The sequence below is a fragment of the Delphinapterus leucas genome, chromosome 15, assembly GCF_059928025.1.
Source record: "Delphinapterus leucas isolate spDelLeu-1000000601 "Yukka" chromosome 15, BTC_Dleu_Yukka2, whole genome shotgun sequence".
Taxonomy (NCBI): domain Eukaryota; kingdom Metazoa; phylum Chordata; class Mammalia; order Artiodactyla; family Monodontidae; genus Delphinapterus; species Delphinapterus leucas.
The window spans coordinates 23,098,060-23,117,534 of record NC_143143.1 but is presented as its reverse complement, the minus strand read 5'-3'; the positions used below and the strand labels follow the sequence as shown (position 1 = coordinate 23,117,534).

General features: G+C 39.1%; 1 protein-coding gene across 7 annotated transcripts in view; it reads left to right on the top strand.

Annotated features, from left to right (window-relative positions):
• Positions 1-19,475, top strand: part of VPS35L (VPS35 endosomal protein sorting factor like) — a 128,846-nt gene that overhangs the window by 65,435 nt on the left and 43,936 nt on the right. For all 7 annotated transcript variants that reach the window (XR_016387800.1, XM_022552287.2, XM_089896076.1 and 4 more), the window contains 4 exons: positions 9,289-9,351; positions 13,629-13,714; positions 15,211-15,291; positions 17,249-17,312. Coding sequence is in view for 6 of the 7 variants with exons in the window: in XM_022552287.2 (XP_022407995.2) it covers positions 9,289-9,351; positions 13,629-13,714; positions 15,211-15,291; positions 17,249-17,312 (294 nt within the window). In the remaining variant the exon portion in view is untranslated. The remainder of the gene's footprint in view (positions 1-9,288; positions 9,352-13,628; positions 13,715-15,210; positions 15,292-17,248; positions 17,313-19,475) is intronic.

The following is a 19,475-nucleotide window of genomic DNA, read 5'->3' as shown; positions in this document are numbered from 1 at the left end:
GCGGATTCTCAACCACTGCACCACCTGGGAAGCCCTAGTTACTTATTCTTGTATAAATTTTAGAATTCTTACATTTTACTCATTTAAGAAATTTTCACCATTTGCTAATTAAAATGGTTCATCATTACAATTTATTGAGCAGCCACTAACTATCTGGCATTTTTCTAGATGGAATGAAAAGAATACAGTCACGCACAGCAGGCTCTTGGTCAGTATTGCAGGGTAAATAAAATGTGTCGAGAAGATGGGTCATACCCTTGTGGGTGGTCAAGGTCTCGGCCTCATATGAAGACTGATGTGCAGAATTTTAGTTGGGGAATTTTCAGTGAGGCCTTGACTGCTAGTGACCCAATTAATTGAAAACTTTAAGTAACATAATAATTTTAATGCAGCCCATTCCTAAGTGACAAGGGAACTATACTATACTGTAATTCTGTCATATCTGAGAGCAACTTATAAAAGACGCCCCGGGGTCAGCCTGCATTCCAGACAGCCACCCATATCGGTTGTGAGCCCTTGGTCTTAAGTGAGGGCCACATCAAGAAAATAAAACTGTGGGGCTCTGTGAAGAATTAGCTTACTCCAGTTCTAGGACAGGGAAGGTATAAGGTGAGCCTGGAACATTTTCTTGTGCCAGGAAGTAAGGAAGTACTGCTGGGGGCACATGAAATGGGCACAGGAACAGCTTGGAAGGGGCTCTCACAGGTCCCCAGTTTGAGCATCAAATGAAATAAACACAGTGATGGATTATAATCCACTGAGTAAAGTAGGAATCCAGGAGTCGGCCCTTATGACGAATAGATAAATAAATAAATAGATGAGGGGAAAGGTGGGCAGGGGTGCCATTTGAGAAATGTGGAAGAAATGGTAGAGTTGAAAAATCACCATTTGTAGCCATCACAGTGAAGACAAGAATCATCGGTCTTCAGGCAAGAATCATCAGTGGATGCTAAATCTGGGGGATGTCTGATGAGGAGCAGGACGTTTCCGTATCTCCTCCCGTAGAATGAGTATAATCGCAAGGGGAAAAATAGTGACTCTGGAGTGGAGAATTTGGACAGTCATTGACAGGCTAATCAAAATCCTTATCACCATTGAGGAGCAAGTGGCTATCTTGTACCTGCAGATATGGAACCCCGAAAAACAGGAAAGACACAGCATCATCTATGTAACATTCCAGTCGAGAATGCATGACTGAATCTAATCATGAGGTAACATTAGTCATGCCCAGATTGAGGAGCATTCTATAAAGTAATTGGCTTGTAAAAAAAATCTTTGCCATCAGTGACAAAGAAGGTTAAGGAACTGTTCCAAATTAACACAGACTACACAGACGTGAAAACAAAACGCAATGCATGATCCTGAACTGAATCCTGTACTAAAGAGAGGAAAAAATGCTGTAAAGAATGTACTGAGGGCTTCCCTGGTGGTGCAGTGGTTGAGAGTCCGCCTGCCGATGCAGGGGACACGGGTTCGTGCCCCGGTCCGGGAGGATCCCACGTGCCGCAGAGCAGCTGGGCCCGTGAGCCATGGCCACTGAGCCTGCGCATCCGGAGCCTGTGCTCCGCAACGGGAGAGGCCACAACAGTGAGAGGCCTGCGTACCGCAAAAAAAAAAAAAAAAAAAAGAATGTACTGAGACAGTTGACAAGATTGGAATACAAATGATAGATTAAAGTATTAAAATTATACCAGTGTTAACTTTCCTGAATTTGATAAACAACAGAGTAGAAATGTCAGAGAATATGACTATTCTTAGGAAATACAAATGAAGTGGTAAGGGGTGAGGGACATGATACATTCAATCTACTTTCACATGGTTCAGAAAAAATATAGTATGTCTTTTTACAGAGAGAGGACAATGAAACAAATTTGGCAAAATACTAAAAATTGATGACTTTGTGTAAAGAGAATATGGGAGTTTTCTGTACTGTTTTTTCAATGTTTCTGCAAGTTTGAAATTATTTCACAGTAAAAAAGTTGGCAACACACAGTCAACACAATTTTAAAAGTTCTGCCATTGGATCAATGGATAGGTGAGGAGGTAAAGCAAATATAGCAAAATGTTAGCCCTTGTAGAATCTAAGTGGTGAGTAAATGGGTGTTTGTTATTATTCATTGAATCTTCTTACATTTCAGCATTTCATAATGAAACGTTGAAGGGAAAAAATACATCTTTTAAAACCAGGAAAGGCATTATTTGTAAGTGTACTTTAAATATTAAAAAAAAATTTCCTGTTCTACAGGAATTAGTTGCTGTGGATAAGGTTTCAGGAACTATTTTAACCAGACAGTACTGCAGTATCTTTGAATGCTCTGCCTTGGAGCACTGTTTGTCATGACGTTTTGAAGTCCTTTTTGCTTGCTGACCTAGTAAACTGCATAATTATGAAATGGGGTGTGTGCCTCTTAATATTCCGTATGTTGGACCGTGAGCCATTTCCTTTGCAGATGATTTAAACAGTGATGTTTTTAGTATAAACAAAGCACTTGTCAGTAAATTTTCCTTTCTTGACAGCAACCAGGGATAGGGGTTTATTTTTTTTTAACATCTTTATTGGAGTATAATTGCTTTACAATGTTGTGGTAGTTTCTGCTGTATAACAAACTGAATCAGCTATACATATACATATATCCCCATATCCCCTCCCTCTTGTGTCTCCCTCCCACCGTCCCTATCCCACCCCTCTAGGTGGTCACAGAGCACCGAGCTGATCTCCCTGTGCTATGCGGCTGCTTCCCACTAGCTATCTACTTTACATTTGGTAGTGTATATATGTCAGTGCCACTCTCTCACTTCGTCCCAGCTTACCCTTCCCCCTCCCTGTGTCCTCAAGTCCATTCTCTACATCTGCATCTTTATTTCTGTCCTGCCTCTATGTTCTTCAGAACCTTTTTTTTTTTTTTGGTGTTTTTAGATTCCATCTATGTGTTAGCATACAGTATTTGTTTTTCTCTTTCTGACTTACTTCACTCTGTATGACAGACTCTGGGTCCATCCACCTCACTACAAATAACTCAATTTCGTTTCTTTTTATGGCTGAGTAATATTCCATTGTATATATGTGCCACATCTTCTTTAGCCATTCATCTGTCGATGGACACTTAGGTTGCTTCCATGTCCTGGCTATTGTAAATAGTGATGCAGTGAACATTGTGGTACATGACTCTTTTCGAATTGCGGTTTTCTTGGTATATGCCCAGTAGTGGGATTGCTGGGTGATATGGTAGTTCTATTTTTAGTTTTTTAAGGAACCTCCGTACTGTTCTCCATAGTGGCTGTATCAATTTACATTTCCACCAGCAGTGCAGGAGGGTTCCCTTTTCTCCACACCCTCTTCAGCATTTATTGTTTGTAGATCTTTTGATGATGGCCATTCTGACTGGTGTGAGGTGATACCTCATAGTAGTTTTGATTTGCATTTCTCCAGTGATTAGTGATGTTAACCATCCTTTCATGTGTTTCTTGGCAATTTGTATATCTTCTTTGGAGAAATGTCTGCTTAGGTCTTCTGCCCATTTTTGGATTGGGTTGTTTTTTTTGATACTGAGCTACATGAGCTGCTTGCATATTTTGGAGATTAATCCTTTGTCAGTTGCTTTGTTTGCAAATATTTCCTCCCATTCTGAGGGTTGTCTTTTCGACTTGTTTATGGCTTCTTTTGCTATGCAAATCTTTTAAGTTTCATTAGGTCCTATTTGTTTATTTTTGGTTTTATTTCCATTTCTCTAAGAAGTGGGTCAAAAAGGATCTTGCTGTGATTTATGTCATAGAGTGTTCTGCTTATGTTTTCTGCTAAAGATTTTATAGTGTCTGGCCTTACATTTAGGTCTTTAATCCATTTTGAGTTCATTTTTGTGTATGGTGTTAGGAAGTGTTCTAATTTCATTCTTTTACATGTAGCTGTGCAGTTTTCCCAGCACCACTTATTGAAGAGGCTCTCTTTTCTTCTTTGTATATTCTTGCCTCCTTTATCAAAGGTAAGGTGACCATATGTGCGTGGGTTTATCTCTGGGCTTTCTATCCTGTTCCATTGATCTATATTTCTGTTCTTGTGCCAGTACCATACTGTCTTGATTACTGTAGCTTTGTAGTATAGTCTGAAGTCAGGGAGCCTGATTCCTCCAGCTCCATTTTTCTTTCTCAAGATTGCTTTGGCTATTCGGGTCTTTTGTGTTTCCATACAAATTGTGAAATTTTTTTGTTCAAGTTATGTGAAAAATGCCATTTGTCGTTTGATAGGGATTGCATTGAATCTGTAGATTGCTTTGGGTAGTGGAGTCATTTTCACAATGTTGATTTTTCTAATCCAAGAACATGGTATATCTCTCCATCTGTTTGTATCATCTTTAATTTCTTTCATCAGTGTCTTATAGTTTTCTGCATACAGGTCTTTAGCCTCCTTAGCTAGGTCGATTCCTAGGTATTTTATTCTTTTTGTTGCAGTGGTAAATGGGAGTGTTTCCTTAATTTCTCTTTCACATTTTTCATCATTAGTGTATAGGAATGCCAGAGATTTCTTTGCATTAATTTTGTATCCTGCTACTTTACCAAATTCATTGAATAGCTCTAGTAGATTCCGGTGGCATCTTTAGGATTCTCTATGTATAGTATCATGTCATCTGTAAACAGTGACAGTTTTACTTATCTTTTCCGATTTGTATTCCTATTATTTCTTTTTCTTCTCTGATTGCTGTCGCTACAACTTCCAAAACTATGTTGAATAATAGTGGTAAGAGTGGGGAACCTTGTCTTGTTCCTGATCTTAGTGGAAATGGTTTCAGTTTTTCACCATCGAGAACGTTGTTGGCTGTGGGTTTGTCATATGTGGCCTTTATTATGTTGAGGTAAGTTCCCTCTATGCCTACTTTCTGGAGAGTTTTTATCATAAATGGGTGTTGAGTTTTCTCAAAAGCTTTTCCTGCATCTATTGAGATTATCATATGGTTTTTATCCTTCAATTTGTTAATACGGTGTATCACATTGATTAATTTGCATATATTGGAGAATCCTTGCATTCTTGGGATAAACCCCACTTGATCATGGTGTATGATCCTTTTACTGTGCTGTTGGATTCTGTTTGCTAGTATTCTGTTGAGGATTTTTGCGTCTGTGTTCAACAGTGATATTGGTCCGTAGTTTTCTTTCTTTGTGACATCTTTGTCTGGTTTTGGTATCAGGGTGATGGTGGCCTCGTAGAATGAGTTTGGGAGTGTCCCTCCTCTGCTATATTTTGGAAGAGTTTGAGAAGGATAGCTGTTAGCTCTTCTCTAAATCTTTGATAGAATTTGCCTGTGAATCCATCTGGTCCTGGGCTTTTGTTTGTCGGGAGATTTTTAATCACAGTTTCAATTTCAGTGCTTGTGATTGGTCTGTTTGTATTTTCTGTTTCTTCGTGGTCCAGTCCTGGAAGGTTGTGCTTTTCTAAGAATTTGTCCATTTCTTCCAGATTGTCCATTTTATTGGCATAGAGTTGCTTGTAGTAATCTCTCATGATCCTTCGTATTTCTGCAGTGTCAGTTGTTACTTCTCCTTTTTCATTTCTAATTCTGTTGATTTGAGCCTTCTCCCTTTTTTCTTGATGAGTCTGGCTAATGGTTTATCAATTTTGTTTATCTTCTCAAAGAACCAGCTTTTAGTTTTATTGATCTTTACTATTGTTTCCTTCATTTCTTTTTCATTTATTTCTGATCTGATCTTTATGATTTCTTTCCTTCTGCTAACTTTGGGGCTTTTTTGTTCTTCTTTCTCTAATTGCTTTAGGTGTAAGGTTAGGTTGTTTACTTGAGATGTTTCTTGCTTCTTGAGGTAGGTTTGTATTGCCATAAGCTTCCCTCTTGCTTTTGCTGCATCCCATAGGTTTTGGGTCATCGTGTTTTCATTTTCATTTATTTCTAGATATTTTTTGATTTCCTCTTTGATTTCTTCAGTGATCTCTTGGTTATTTAGTAGCGTATTGTTTAGCCTCCATGTGTTTGTATTTTTTACGTTTTTTTTTTTCCTGTAATTGATGTCTAGGCTCATAGCATTGTGGTTGAAAAAGATACTTGATACAATTTAAATTTTCTTAAATTTACCAAGGCTTGATTTGTGACCCAAGATATGATCTATCCTGGAGAATGTTCCATGAGCACTTGAGAAGAAAGTGTATTCTGTTGTTTTTGGATGGAATGTCCTATAAATATCAATTAAGTCCATCTTTTTTTTTGTTTGTTTGTTTGTTTTGCGGTACACAGGCCTCTCACTGTTGTGGCCTCTCCCCTTGCGGAGCACAGGCTCCAGACGCGCAGGCTCAGCGGCCATGGCTCACGGGCCCAGCCGCTCCGTGGCATGTGGGATCTTCCCGGACAAGGGCATGAACTCGTGTCCCCTGCATCGGCAGGTGGACTCTCAACCACTGCGCCACCAGGGAAGCCCAAGTCCATCTTGTTTAATGTGTCATTTAAAGCTTGTGTTTTCTTATTTATTTTCATTTTGGATGATCTGTCCATTGGTGAAAGTGAGGTGTTAAAGTCCCCTACTATTATTGTGTTACTGTTGATTTCCCCTTTTATGGCTGTTAGCATTTGCCTTATGTATTGAAGTGCTCCTTTGCTGGGTGCATAAATATTTACAATTGTTACATCTTCTTCTTGGATTGGTCCCTTGATCATTATGTAGTGTCCTTCTTTTTCTCTTGTAATCATCTTTATTTTAAAGCCTATTTTGTCTGATATGAGAATTGGTACTCCAGCTTTCTTTTGATTTCCCTTTGCTTGGAATATCTTTTGCCATCCCCTCACTTTCAGTCTGTATGTGTCCCTAGGTCTGAAGTGGGTCTCTTGTAGACAGCATATATACAGGTCTTGTTTTTGTATGCGTTCAGCCAGTCTATGTCTTTTGCTCAGAGCATTTAATCTATTTACATTTAAGGTAATTATCAATGTGTATGTTCCTATTACCATTTTCTTAATTGTTTTGGGTTTGTTATTGTAGGTCTTTTCCTTCTCTTGTGTTTCCTGCCTCGAGAAGTTCCTTTAGCATTTGTTGTAAAGCTGGTTTGGTGGTGCTGAATGCTCTTAGCTTTTGCTTGTTTGTAAAGGTTTTAATTTCTGCGTCGAATCTGAATGAGATCCTTGCTGGGTAGAGTAATCTTGGCTGTAGGTTTTTCCCTTTCATCACTTTAAATATGTCCTGCCACTCCCTCTGGCTTGCAGAGTTTCTGCTGAAAGATCAGCTGTTAACCTTATGGGGATTCCCTTTTACGTTATTTGTTGCTTTTCCCTTGCTGCTTTTAATATGTTTTCTTTGTATTTAATTTTTGATAGTTTGATTATATGCGTTTTGGCATGTTTCTCCTTGGATTTATCCTGTATGGGACTCTCTGTGCTTCCTGGACTTGATTGACTACTTCCTTTCCCATATTAGGGAAGTTTTCAACTATAATCTCTTCAAATATTTTCTCAATCCCTTTCTTTTTCTCTTCTTCTTCTGGGACCCCTATAATTCGAATGTTGGTGCGTTTAATATTGTCCCAGAGGTCTCTGAGACTGTCCTCAATTCTTTAAATTCTTTTCTCTTTACTCTGCTCTGTGGTAGTTATTTCCACTATTTTGTCTTCCAGGTTAGTTATCCGTTCTTCTGCCTCAGTTATTCTGCTATTGATCCCTTCTAGAGAATTTTAAATTTCATTTATTGTGTTTTTCATCATTGTTTGTTTGCTCTTTAGTTCTTCTAGGTCCTTGTTAAACCCTTCTTGTACTTGTCCATTCTATTTCCAAGATTTTGGGTCACCTTTACTATCATTACTCTGTATTCTTTTTCAGGTAGACTGCCTATTTCCTCTTCATTTGTTTGGTCTGGTGGGTTTTTACTTCGCTCCTTCATCTGCTGTGTGTTTCTCTCTCTTCTCATTTTGCTTAGCTTACTGTGTTTGGGGTCTCCTTTTCACAGGCTGCAGGTTCATAGTTCCTGTTGTTTTTGGTGTCTGCCCTCAGTGGATAAGGTTGGTTCAGTGGCTTGTGTAGGCCTCCTTGTGGAGGGGACTGGTGCCTGTGTTCTGGTGGATGAGGCTGGATCTTGTCTTTCTGGTGGGCAGGACCACGTTTGGTGGTGTGTTTTGGGGTGTCTGTGAACTTACTGTGATTTTAGGCAGCCTGTCTGCTAATGGTGGGGTGTGTTCCTGTCTTGCTAGTTGTTTGGCGCAGGGTATCCAGCACTGTAGCTTGCTGGTTGTTGAGTGGAGCTGGGTCTTAGCGTTGAGATGGAGATCTCTGGGAGAGCTTTCGCCTTTTGATATTACGTGGAGCCGGGAGGTCTCTGGTCGTCTAATGTCCCGAACTCGGCTCTCCCACCTCAGAGGCTCAGGCCGGACACCCAGCCAGAACACCAAGACCCTGTCAGACACACGGCTTCAGTCCTGGGTAGCTTCTCAATGGCAGTAGTTTTGCTGGTGATCCAAATAGGGCTGGTTTTCTTGCAATGTCTGAAGCAAGGCCTAGAGTGACACCCCATTGTGTGTGGCTGTCGCAGGCAGGACGTGGGGGTAGGCATCGCTCCTGGCCACGGTTTATATTTTATGTAGAGAAAGTGCCTCCTTGGTTCTCCCGTGCCAGGGCACTGTGAACAGGACTCTGTGCATGTCAGGGTGAGGGGTGGTGGACATCAGTACATGGCCATCTAGGACCGACCTCACAGACTGTGCCACCATCCTCGGGTAATGCCATGGCCTTTGACCCCACAGTGCCTCTCCACTGAAGTAGTCAAAAAACACAGGACCACCATGGGGTAGAATAGGGATCTGTAAACCACGGCCCATGTAGCCCACAACCTGTTGTGAAGAAAGTTTTATCGGAACCCAGCTACACCCCTCTGTTTACACATTGTCAATGACTGCTTTCCAGCTACAGCAGCAGAGTTGAGTAGTTGTGGTGACTGTATGGCCCTGTATGGAAAACGTTTGCCCACCTCTTGAATATTCATACCTGATTTGAATGGAGAGCTTTGAAGGGCAGGCATTACTCTAAACACTGTAAGCAAACCATCCCATTTAGTCCTCACAGTGAGTGAGATACTGTTTTGCTCTCCAATTTTACAGAAGAGAAGACTGAGGCCAAGGTGTTTCTCCAAGACTAGAGTAAGATGGGCAAGCTCAGGTTGAGACTAGGTTTAACGTAACCCAGTAATTCCCTGTTCCTTGTGTAATCTAGGTTTCCCTTATTGTAACTGTGATTGCAAACTATGGGTAGGGTTGCCTTTTTAAAAATATCGAAGTTTTATTAAAGATGTGTTTTTCATTTTGCTTTACAGCTTCAGTCAATAATTAAGAAAGTAATTGCACACTTCCATGATTTCTCAGTTCTTTTTTCAGTGGTAAGTAACCTTCCTTAACTATCTTTGGAAATTTGTATCTGACTCAGAGGTTCCTTTAGTGTCTCAATAATTTTTTCATGGTGTCCTAGGCCAAGAGAAATACTTAACAGTTCCGTTTTTTATTAAAAAACACTAGTAAGGTTTAAACAATTTAAATATTTATGTCATGACAACTTAAGCAGCACTTGAGAAAATAATACACATAAACTGATAGAAAAATATTGTCTTTATTTCATTCATTACTTACTATGGGGTATGTGCACCTACTGGGTATCACACAACTTCTCAAACCTTGGAATCAAATTGGACATCCTTTTCCTCATTGATTTTTGCATGGTACGTGCTTTTTATCACACAATAATCTAATGTTGAAACTGTGATACACATCAAGCTAATAGTTGTCTCAGTGTCTGACAGAGTTGAGATTTATTATATTTCCCTCAAAAATTTAAAATAGCCCGTGACACCCTTCTCATTTGCTGCAGTGCCCTGGTCACATACCAATCTAGGTGACTCTCTGTGTAGTAACACTCTCTGCCCTGCCCTCAACTTTCCTTTTCCCTCTTCCTGCTTCCATTTCCAGTACTCTCACAGACTGTAAGCTTTTGTTTATTTAATAATAAAGGCTGTTATTTATTGGACTTTTGCCACGCCCCAAGCACTGTGCTAGAACTTTTTTTTTTCTTTAATTTTTATTGAAATATAGTTGATTTACAATGTTGTGTTAGTTTCAGGTATACAGTAAGGTGATTCAGTTATACGTATATATAAATATATATCCTTTTTTTACATTCTCTTCCATTATAGGTTATTACAAGATACTGAGTATAGTTCCCTGTGCTATACAGTAGGTCCTTGTTGGTTATGTATTTTATATATAGTAGTGTGTATATTTTAATCCCAAACTCCTAATTTATCCCTCTCACCTACTCTTCTTTGGTAACCATAAGTTTCTATGTCTGTGAGTCTATTTCTGTTTCGTAAATAAGTTCATTTGTATCCTTTTTTTAGATTTTACATACAAGCAATATCATATGGTATTTGTCTTTGTCTGGCTTACTTCACTTAGTATGATAATCTCTAGGTCCATCCACGTTGTTGCAGATGGCATTATTTCATTCTTTTTTATGGCTGAGTAATATTCCAGTGTGTGTGTGTGTGTGTGTGTGTGTGTGTGTGTACATATATACATACGCACCGTATCTTATTTATCCATTCATCTGTCAGTGGACACTTAGGTTGCTTCCACATCTTGGCTGTTGTAGATAGTGCTGCTATTGGGGTGCATGTATCTTTTCGAATTATGTTTTTCTCTGGGTATATGCCCAGGAGTGGAATTGATGGATCATATGGTACTTTGTTTTTAGCTTTTTAAGGAATGCCCATACTCTTCTCCATAGTGTCTGTACCAATTTACATTCCCACCAGCACTGTAGGAGGGTTCCGTTTTCTTCACACCCTCTTCAGCGTTTATTATTTGTAGACTTTTTGATTATGGCCATTCTTTTGGGTGTGAGGTGATACATCATTGTAGTTTTGATTTGCAGTTCTCTAATAATTAACAATGTTGAGCATCTTTTCATGTGCCTTTTGGCCATCTGTACATGTTCTTTGGAGAAATGTCGTTTTAGATCTTCTGCTTATTTTTTGATTGGGTTGATTTTTTGATACTGAGCTGTATGAGCTGTTTTGTATATTTTGAAGATTAATTCCTTGTTAGTCACATCATTTGCAAATATTTTCTCCCATTCTGTAGGTTGTCTTTTTGTTTTGTTTATTGTTTCCTTTGCTATGCAAAAGCTTTTTAAGTTTAATTAGGTTCCATTTGTTTATTTTTATTTCCATTACTCTAGGAGACAGATCCAAAAAGATATTGTTGCAATTTATGTCAAAGAGTGTCTTACCTACGTTTTCCTCTAGAAGTGTTATAGTATCTGGTCTTACATTTAGGTCTTTAATCTGTTTTGAGTTTATTTTTGTGTATGGTGTTAGAGAATGTTCTAATTTCATTCTTTTGCATGTAGCTGTCCAGTTTTCCCAGCACCACTTATTGAAGAGACTGTCTTTTTTCCATTGTATATCCTTGCCTCCTTTTTTGTAGATTAATTGACCATATGTGCGTGGGTTTATCTCTGGGATTTCTATCCTGTTCCATTGATCTGTATTTCGGTTTTTGTGCCAGTACCATACTGACTTGACTACTGTAGCTTTGTAGTGTAGTCTGAAGTCAGGGAGCCTGATTCCTCCAGCTCCGTTTTTCTTTCTCAAGATTGCTTTGGATATTCGGGTCTTTTGTATTTCCATACAAATTAAAAATTTTTTTTCTAGTTCTGTGAAAAATGCAGTTGGTAATTTCATAGGAATTGCATTGAATCTGTAGGTTTCCTTGGGTTATACAGTTGTTTTGACAACATTGATTCTTCCAATCCAAGAACATGGTATATATCTTTCCATTTGTTTGTGCCATTTTTTATTTCTTTCATCAGCATCTTAAAGTTTTTGGAGTACAGGTCTTTTGCCTGCTTAGGTAAGTTTATTCCTAGGCATTTTATTCTTTTCGATGCAATGGTAAATGGGATTGTTGCCTTAGTTTCTCTTTCTGACCTTTCATTGTTAGTGTATAGAAATGCAACAGATCCCTATGTATTAATTTTGTATCCTGCAACTTTACCAAATTCATTGATGAGCAATCTCTAGTAGTTTTCCAGTAGTGACTTTGGGGTTTTCTATGTATGGTATCATGTCATCTGCAAACAGTGACAGTTCTACTTCTTCTTTTCCAGTTTGGGTTCCTTTTGTTTCTTTTCCTTCTCTGATTGCTGTGGCTAGGACTTCCAAAACTATGTTGAATAAAAGTGGTGAGAGTGGACATCCTTGTCTTGTTCCTGACCTTAGAGGAAATGCTTTCAGCTTTTCGCCATTGAGTATGATGTGAGCTGTGGGTTTGTCATATATGGCATTTATTAGGTTGAGGTAGATCCCCTCTATACGCACTTTCTGGAGAGTTTTTATCATAAATGGATGTTGAATTTTATCAAAAACTTTTTCTGCATCTATCAAGATGATCATAGTGGTTTTTATTCAATTTATTAATGTGGTGTATCACACTGATTGACTTGTGGATATTGAAAAATCCTTGCATCCTTGGGATAATGACCCCATTTGTTCATGGTGTATGATCTTTTTAATGTATTGTTGGATTCAGTTTGCTAGTATTCAGTATTTTGTTGGATTTTTGCATCTATGTTCATCAGTGATATTGGCCTGTAATTTTCTTTTTGATGGTATCTTTGTCTGATTTTGGTATCAGGGTGATGGTGGCCTCAGAGAATGAGTTAATTTTTTGGAATAGTTTATTAACTCCTCTCTAAACGTTTGATAGAATTTGCCTGTGAAGCCATCTGGTCCTGGACTTTTGTTTGTTGGGAGTTTCTTAATCACAGATCAGTTTTAGTACTTGTGATTGGTCTGTTTTATATTTTCTATTTCTTATTGGTTCACTCTTAGGAGATTGTACCTTTCTAAGAATTTTTCCATTTCTTCTAGATTGTCTGTTTTGTTGGCATATAGTTGCTTGTAGTAGTCTCTTACGGTTCTTTGTATTTCTGTGGTATCAGTTGTAACTTCTTTTTCATGTCTACTTTTACTGATTTGGGCCCTCTCCCATTTTTTCTTGATGAGTCTGGCTAAAGGTTTATCAATTTTGTTTATCTTTTCAGAGAACCAGCTTTTAGTTTTGTTGATCTTTTCTACTGACTTTACATGGGTTGCCTCAGATCATTTTCCGAACACCACTGGGAAGGCACGAGTAGTAATGAGTCCCACTTTACAGATGAGGAAACTGGTGCTGGAAGAGGTGGAGTAACTTGCTTAAGGTCACACAGCCACTGAATGAGGAGTCAGGTTGCAGAAACTGCTCTGAACAACTCTGACTCTTCTTTCTCTGTTCCTCTATACATTCATTAAAAGATTGGAGCCTCCTTTGCCTTCTGCTACCAAGAAGAGCTTATTCTCATCTAAAGGTTGTCCAGATGATTTGCCAAAATGTTAACTGGTCCCAGCCCTGGTCCTTGGGCATGTGCAATTTGTTTTAATAGTAATAGTTTTAAAATCCTCAGAGTTCTGTACTTACTTTCATGTGAGTCCTGATCAGATCTGCCTCAGAAAGATGAACAACTCTTACTCTGTTTTGCCCTTCAAAGAAAAAGTAACCCACAAATTCCTTCCAGTAACTTGTGTAAATTGCAGGTAGAGTGCTTTTATTATTTTTTTTTTAGGAAAAATTTCTGCCATTTCTGGACATGTTCCAAAAAGAGAGTGTGCGGGTGGAGGTTTGCAAATGCATCATGGAAGTTTTTATCAAGTAAGTGTAACATGATGTAATCAGAAACTTCAATTCCAGCTGCCCTTGTGAAGCCTGTTGCTAAGAAATCCATTTATGCATTTTGAGGGCCTGTGCTGTAGTGATATATTTATACCTAAAATAACATTGAGAGAGAAACCACATTAAAAGGAGAAGTCATGATAAAAGTTTATAATTAGCTTAAGAATACAAAGTAATAAATGTTAACAGAGCCTGACCATCACCCATATCTCACTCCTGTGATTTGGGAAGGAGCAATCTATTGATGTACTATTTAGGAAGTGTCATTTTAAAAGATAAAGTCATTCTTCTCAAGATACCAGAGCTAGAAAGGTTTCTGTCGTTAATGTGTAGACTTGTGATCAGTTTTCAACTTAGTTCCTTTCATTTTATTGATTAAGTCTGTTTTCCCAAAACTGCCTACTGCTGATGGTACATGAAATACTTTCAGGTGGTACATGGAAGAGAGATTTTTATTTTTATTTTAAAACGTGTATTTATTTTAAAGTATGTTAGATAATATATAACTAGTTTAATCAGTGACTTCAAATGTATTATTCTTTAGGACAAGGTTAAGTTAAAAGTTCAAGTCCCTTTAAATATTAAGTATGTAGATGTGATTAAAAAAATATCTCAAGATGGAACTCAAGTAACCAGAGTTTGGAAAATTGAGTTAGAAGTTGCTGGAATGTATGTTTTAAGCTTTCCTTGTATTACCTTTCCAGAAGGTTAATTCCATATGCTTGAAACAAGTATACCTACTTTACTTACATAAAGATTTATTGAGACTTCCCTGATGGTCCAGTGGGTAAGATTCCGCACTTCCAATTTAGGGGACCCAGGTTCAATACCTGGTCAGGGAACTAGATCCTGCATGCTGCAACTAAAGATCCCGAATGCCGCAGTGAAGATCCTGCGTGCCACAACTAAGGCCCGATGGAGCCTAATAGATAGATAGATAGATAGATAAATAAATAAATATTAAAAAAAGAGAGAGAGAGACTCCATGCTTCCACTGTAGGGGGTGTAGTTTCCATCCCTGCTTGGGCAACTAAGATCCCATATGGCGCGTGGTGTGGCCAGAAAAAAAAAAGATTTGTTATAAGAGCGTGTCCTTTTATGTTATTTGAGAAACCAAATTAATAATTTTACCTGGCACTTAACACAGTTATGGACAGGTTCTTGGACAGCTTTAGAAGTTCAAGAAACACGGTAAGAAAACAGATTTGCCCTTTGTCTGGCTTAGGAAATGTATCAGTTTTACCATGATTTTGTAGTTAGGAGAAGTTATGATATGTTAGAAGAGCAAACTTGTTATTTAAAGGAGAATTAAGAGAAAACTAGATCATTGCCCATTGCTGGTGATCTGGGCCATGTTAAATGCCAACCAGATAATTTACTGCTTCTCACATATGTATCGTAGATGAGAACTAAATCTGTGCTTTCTGTGGTCTCAGTGGACATGGCTTTTACTGTTATCTCTAAATGTCTTCTAGGCATCAGCAAGAGCCCACTAAGGACCCCGTCATTCTGAACGCCCTTTTGCACATTTGCAAGACCATGCATGACTCTGTGAAGTAAGCCATGTTTAAGGCTGAAACGAGCCTGGATTGGGTCTTAATGCCACATAATAGTACATTAGGGAATTACTGCTTCAAGCTGCCACTGTGAATAATATTATTTTATGGAGCCTATTAAGATACATGTTAACAAGGACATTCCAGTCCAGGGGAGAAGGGAGGCTGAGCTGAGGGTAACCTTCCTGAGAAAATGAGATGGCAGATGTTTTTACAAAGGGATTTCTATTGGGAGGAGAAGGCTGGTTTCATCCAAGTGAACTCATACTCCATGTCTCCTGGAGATTTCTGAGAGCAGCACATAGTATAATAATGAGTTCACTCATCCAGTAACATAGCCTTTAAGTTTTTTCTCAACATTAGCCAATTATTTAAAATTCAAATAAAATTGTGTATATTCCTTACATGAAGGACTTCAGTTTGTTGAGTATACTTGAGGGTCAGACCTCCCCATGGGCCTTACCTTTGGGTCAAAAGCCAAATTATCTCCTTTGCTTTCTAGCTTTATTTGTCTTATCTTTTTTTCTTTTTTATTACATGTTTCCATTCGACTGTGCTTGAGGCAGTTCCTGCTTATTTGTGGCAGAAAGTTTGGTCCCCAAAGAATTTTTAAACATAGCAGCTTGATTCACAGGAAAATGTTACAAGAAATGAGAAAATTGTTTTGGAACTTAACCATCAACAAAGATGAATTGTATTTCTTTTTTTTTTTCCCCCTGAATTTTAGAATCTTTATTTCATGACTTTGTGCTTTCAACTTCACAAATAGTTTTCAAAATCAAAATATCCAGACTTTTTATAATAAATGGAACTGATAGACTTTAGTTGCACAAAAATAGAAATAAAGGCACAAAAAACATTTAGAAAGGTACTTGTATTAGTAGGCCATTGGTTTTTGGCCTAAGCGAAATAGAAGATGTATTTCTCTTATGAGAAGCGTGAAGCCAAAAGGTGGGGGTGGGGTAGCTCTGCTTTAGAACATCATCTAGGAGCCCAGGTTTCTTGTCTTACTGCTCTGCTATCCCTCCGGGGTGTTGTCCTTGCTTCCTGGTGGAGGTGACTTACCTCAACCGTGTCCATGTTGCAGCTGGCAGGCATTGGAGGACAGCACCCTCCTTTTAGGGACACAACTTGGGAGGCTCGTACATCACTTGCATTCACATCCCATTGGCCAGAACTGTCATGTGACTACTCCTAGCTACAAAGGAGTTTGGGAAATGTAGTCTCAAATAATGAAGGGGACACTGCATATTGGAGGACAGTATGCAGTCTTTGCCAATACAGACTTGTTTTCCCTTAGAACAAACCAATAAACAGGAGCCTTGGTCTTTGGCTCTTAAAATTTTTTTAAATAAATTTGGAGAACTATTTATAAACCTTTACATGTATTATCAAAACTATAAGGACTTGACATTTTTTCATTTATATTCATACTAAATTTGCTATTAAACAGAAGCACCTGAGATCTGTGATTTACTTTAAGCTGTATCTCCAAAATAAGGTAGATTGATGGATGGAGAGAGTAATGGAGAGTTATACGATAAAGCAGATATTGTAACATGATAGTAGTAGGGTGTATTGGTGTTCACTGTATAATTTCAACTTTGCTACATGTTTAAACTTTTTATAGTAAAACGTTGAATGAAGTTTCTCTGAAATACAAAATTTGAAGTTGGACCTTGCTATCCAAATTCCAAAGAAGAGAGTTACCTTCTCTTTTGCTGTTAATAAATATATCTTGAGAACAGCATCTTTGAGAGAAATTAGAAACACATTTAAATTATGTTAATTTAGATTACATATTTTCATCAAAAGAAACACATACATGGAAGTTTTTTAAATCTAGAAAATGCAAAATGTTCTTACCTGTTAAGTTGCTTACTTCTAATACTTTTTTTTCCTTTGGAAACTTTAATTTATCACCTCAGTGTTAATTATGTACAATTATTGATTTTAGTGCACTCACTCTTGAGGATGAGAAAAGAATGCTGGCATATTTGATTAATGGATTTATAAAAATGGTAAGTATTGGGGAAGAAGTTTCAGTGCACTTGGAAATGTGATGTAATTGTTTATCCTTCCTCTGGTGAAAGCAGTTAACATTATGTTCCCTGGTGCTTTTCATTTTTATTGAGATAAGATGAAATTAGAAAACAACTTATATTAGCCAGCACTCCCCTGGGGGCAAGGAGAGCCAAGACAAACTGGCTTAAGGAAAAAAATAAAAAGGGGAGGGTGGGCGGGGACTTGCTGGCTGATGTGACATAAAGTCCAGGAAGAGACCTCTCAGAAGGAGCAGCTGGACCTGGGGTCTCTGTGGTGTTGTTAGGACCTGCCATGTGTGTGTCTTTGGCTCGTGGCTCTTCTCTCTTGGCGTCCTTCCCAGGCAGGCTCACTCCCCGTAAGAGCTCCGGGTTTTCATTCCTTCCAGCTCTGCAGCCCAGCCGGAAGGGCTCCAGCAGAAGTCCTGGGGCTGAGTCTCCTTGGATTAATTTGGGTCACCAGCTCATCTCTGAGCAAACTGCTGCTGTGAGAAAGAATGAACACACTGATCGGCCAGGCTAGGGAGACAGGCATACCTGGGCACCCGAATCATGTGGACCAGGAGTGGGAGAAGGGGCTGCCTTTTTTTTTTTCTTTTTAATAAAGCCAGTTTAAATTTTTTCTTTTCTTTTTTTTATTATTTTTTTTGGCCGTGCTGTGCGGCTTGTGGGATCTCAGTTCCCTGACCAGGGATGGAACCTGGGCCACGGCAGTGAAAGCGCAGAATCCTAAGGCCCAGGCAGCCAGGGAACTCCCTGGAGAAGGGGCTTCCTGAAGCACCTGCTGTGCCGCCCATCAGATGCTGGTGAAAACAATTTGGGGGTCAGGTCGGGGGGAGAAATGCCAAGTGCTCACTCCCCATTCGTCCTAGTTAGCCAGTGCTGTATAAGAACTCACCGCAAACTCAGTGGCTTAAAGTAACAGTGTTTTATTAATTCTTACAATTCTGTGGGTTGGCTGGATAACCAGGCCGCTCTGTATGATGTCAGAGGTGTGGCAGAACTGGGGCTGGACGATCCAGGACAGCCTTGAGCACGTGTCTGGGGTCTTGGTGGTGGCTTATTTCTCGGCCATGTGACCTCTTTCTGTCCATCATTCTCTCATCATTCACTCATCTCAGTGAGCTCTTGTGTGGTGAGGGCGAAATCAGAAGCTGCAGGGCCTTTGGAGGTTCAGAAATCACACAGTGATCTGTACTGCTTCCTGCTTCATTCTGTTGGTCAAAGCAAGCCCCAGGGCCAGCCCTCTGCAAGCGGGGGAAAGCAGACTCCACCTTCGGAAGGGAAGAGTCTACAGGGACACTGCGAAGGGACAAGCAGAGCAGGAGGCGTCCTTGCAGGCTTCTTTGGGAATAACCCACCAGTCCATCCCCGCCAGAACAACTTTTGCCTTAATTCTCAGGGCACAAATCTAAAATACCCACTGCTGCCAGTATCTGCTGTTGGAATAGAAAAGTCGAGACAAAAGCTGACTGAGATGAAAGTAACTAGATCACTTTGAAAATCACCTTGAAAAATGTGACTCATTCAACAACAGGGGTCAATTTAACTATGGGTAAAATACCGATTTTGATGAAAATTCAGGATTAGCCTTTTTATGTATTGAATACCTATGACTGTTACCAGGTGCCTCTCTTGTTCCCTTGAGTTATATGCTGATCACGTGGTATTTATCCTTTTATGGGTTTATCTGAAAGCCACCAAGTTATAGTGGAAAAGAATATGAGGAAATAAGATGTGAAACCTGATAGCTATAATGGAAATTGTGACATTAAACCTCCTCCAGACAAAAATGATTGCAGTAGCAGTAAAGTTTGTCCTACCAACCAGCTGTTCATAAATTTGAAGAAATAGGAGTAGAGGGGATTTTTAATGGTGGAAAAACATCCATCTATGGCTCTAGCAGCCACCAGTGAGCTGCCGAGGTTGGAATCCCCTTCAGGAAGCAGAAAGGTTTGGCCCTTATGAGGGAACCCCTCTGACAAATGGCTCCCAATCACCAAATCTGTGTTCTGTGAAAAGGCCACAGCTGACAAACAAAATTCCATCATTTCCTTTCCAGTGGTTTCCTTCTAGCCTGGGAAATCCTCTTTACATTTTGAGATTCTGTTTTATACCCTTTGGTCTTTTTATGTTCTACAA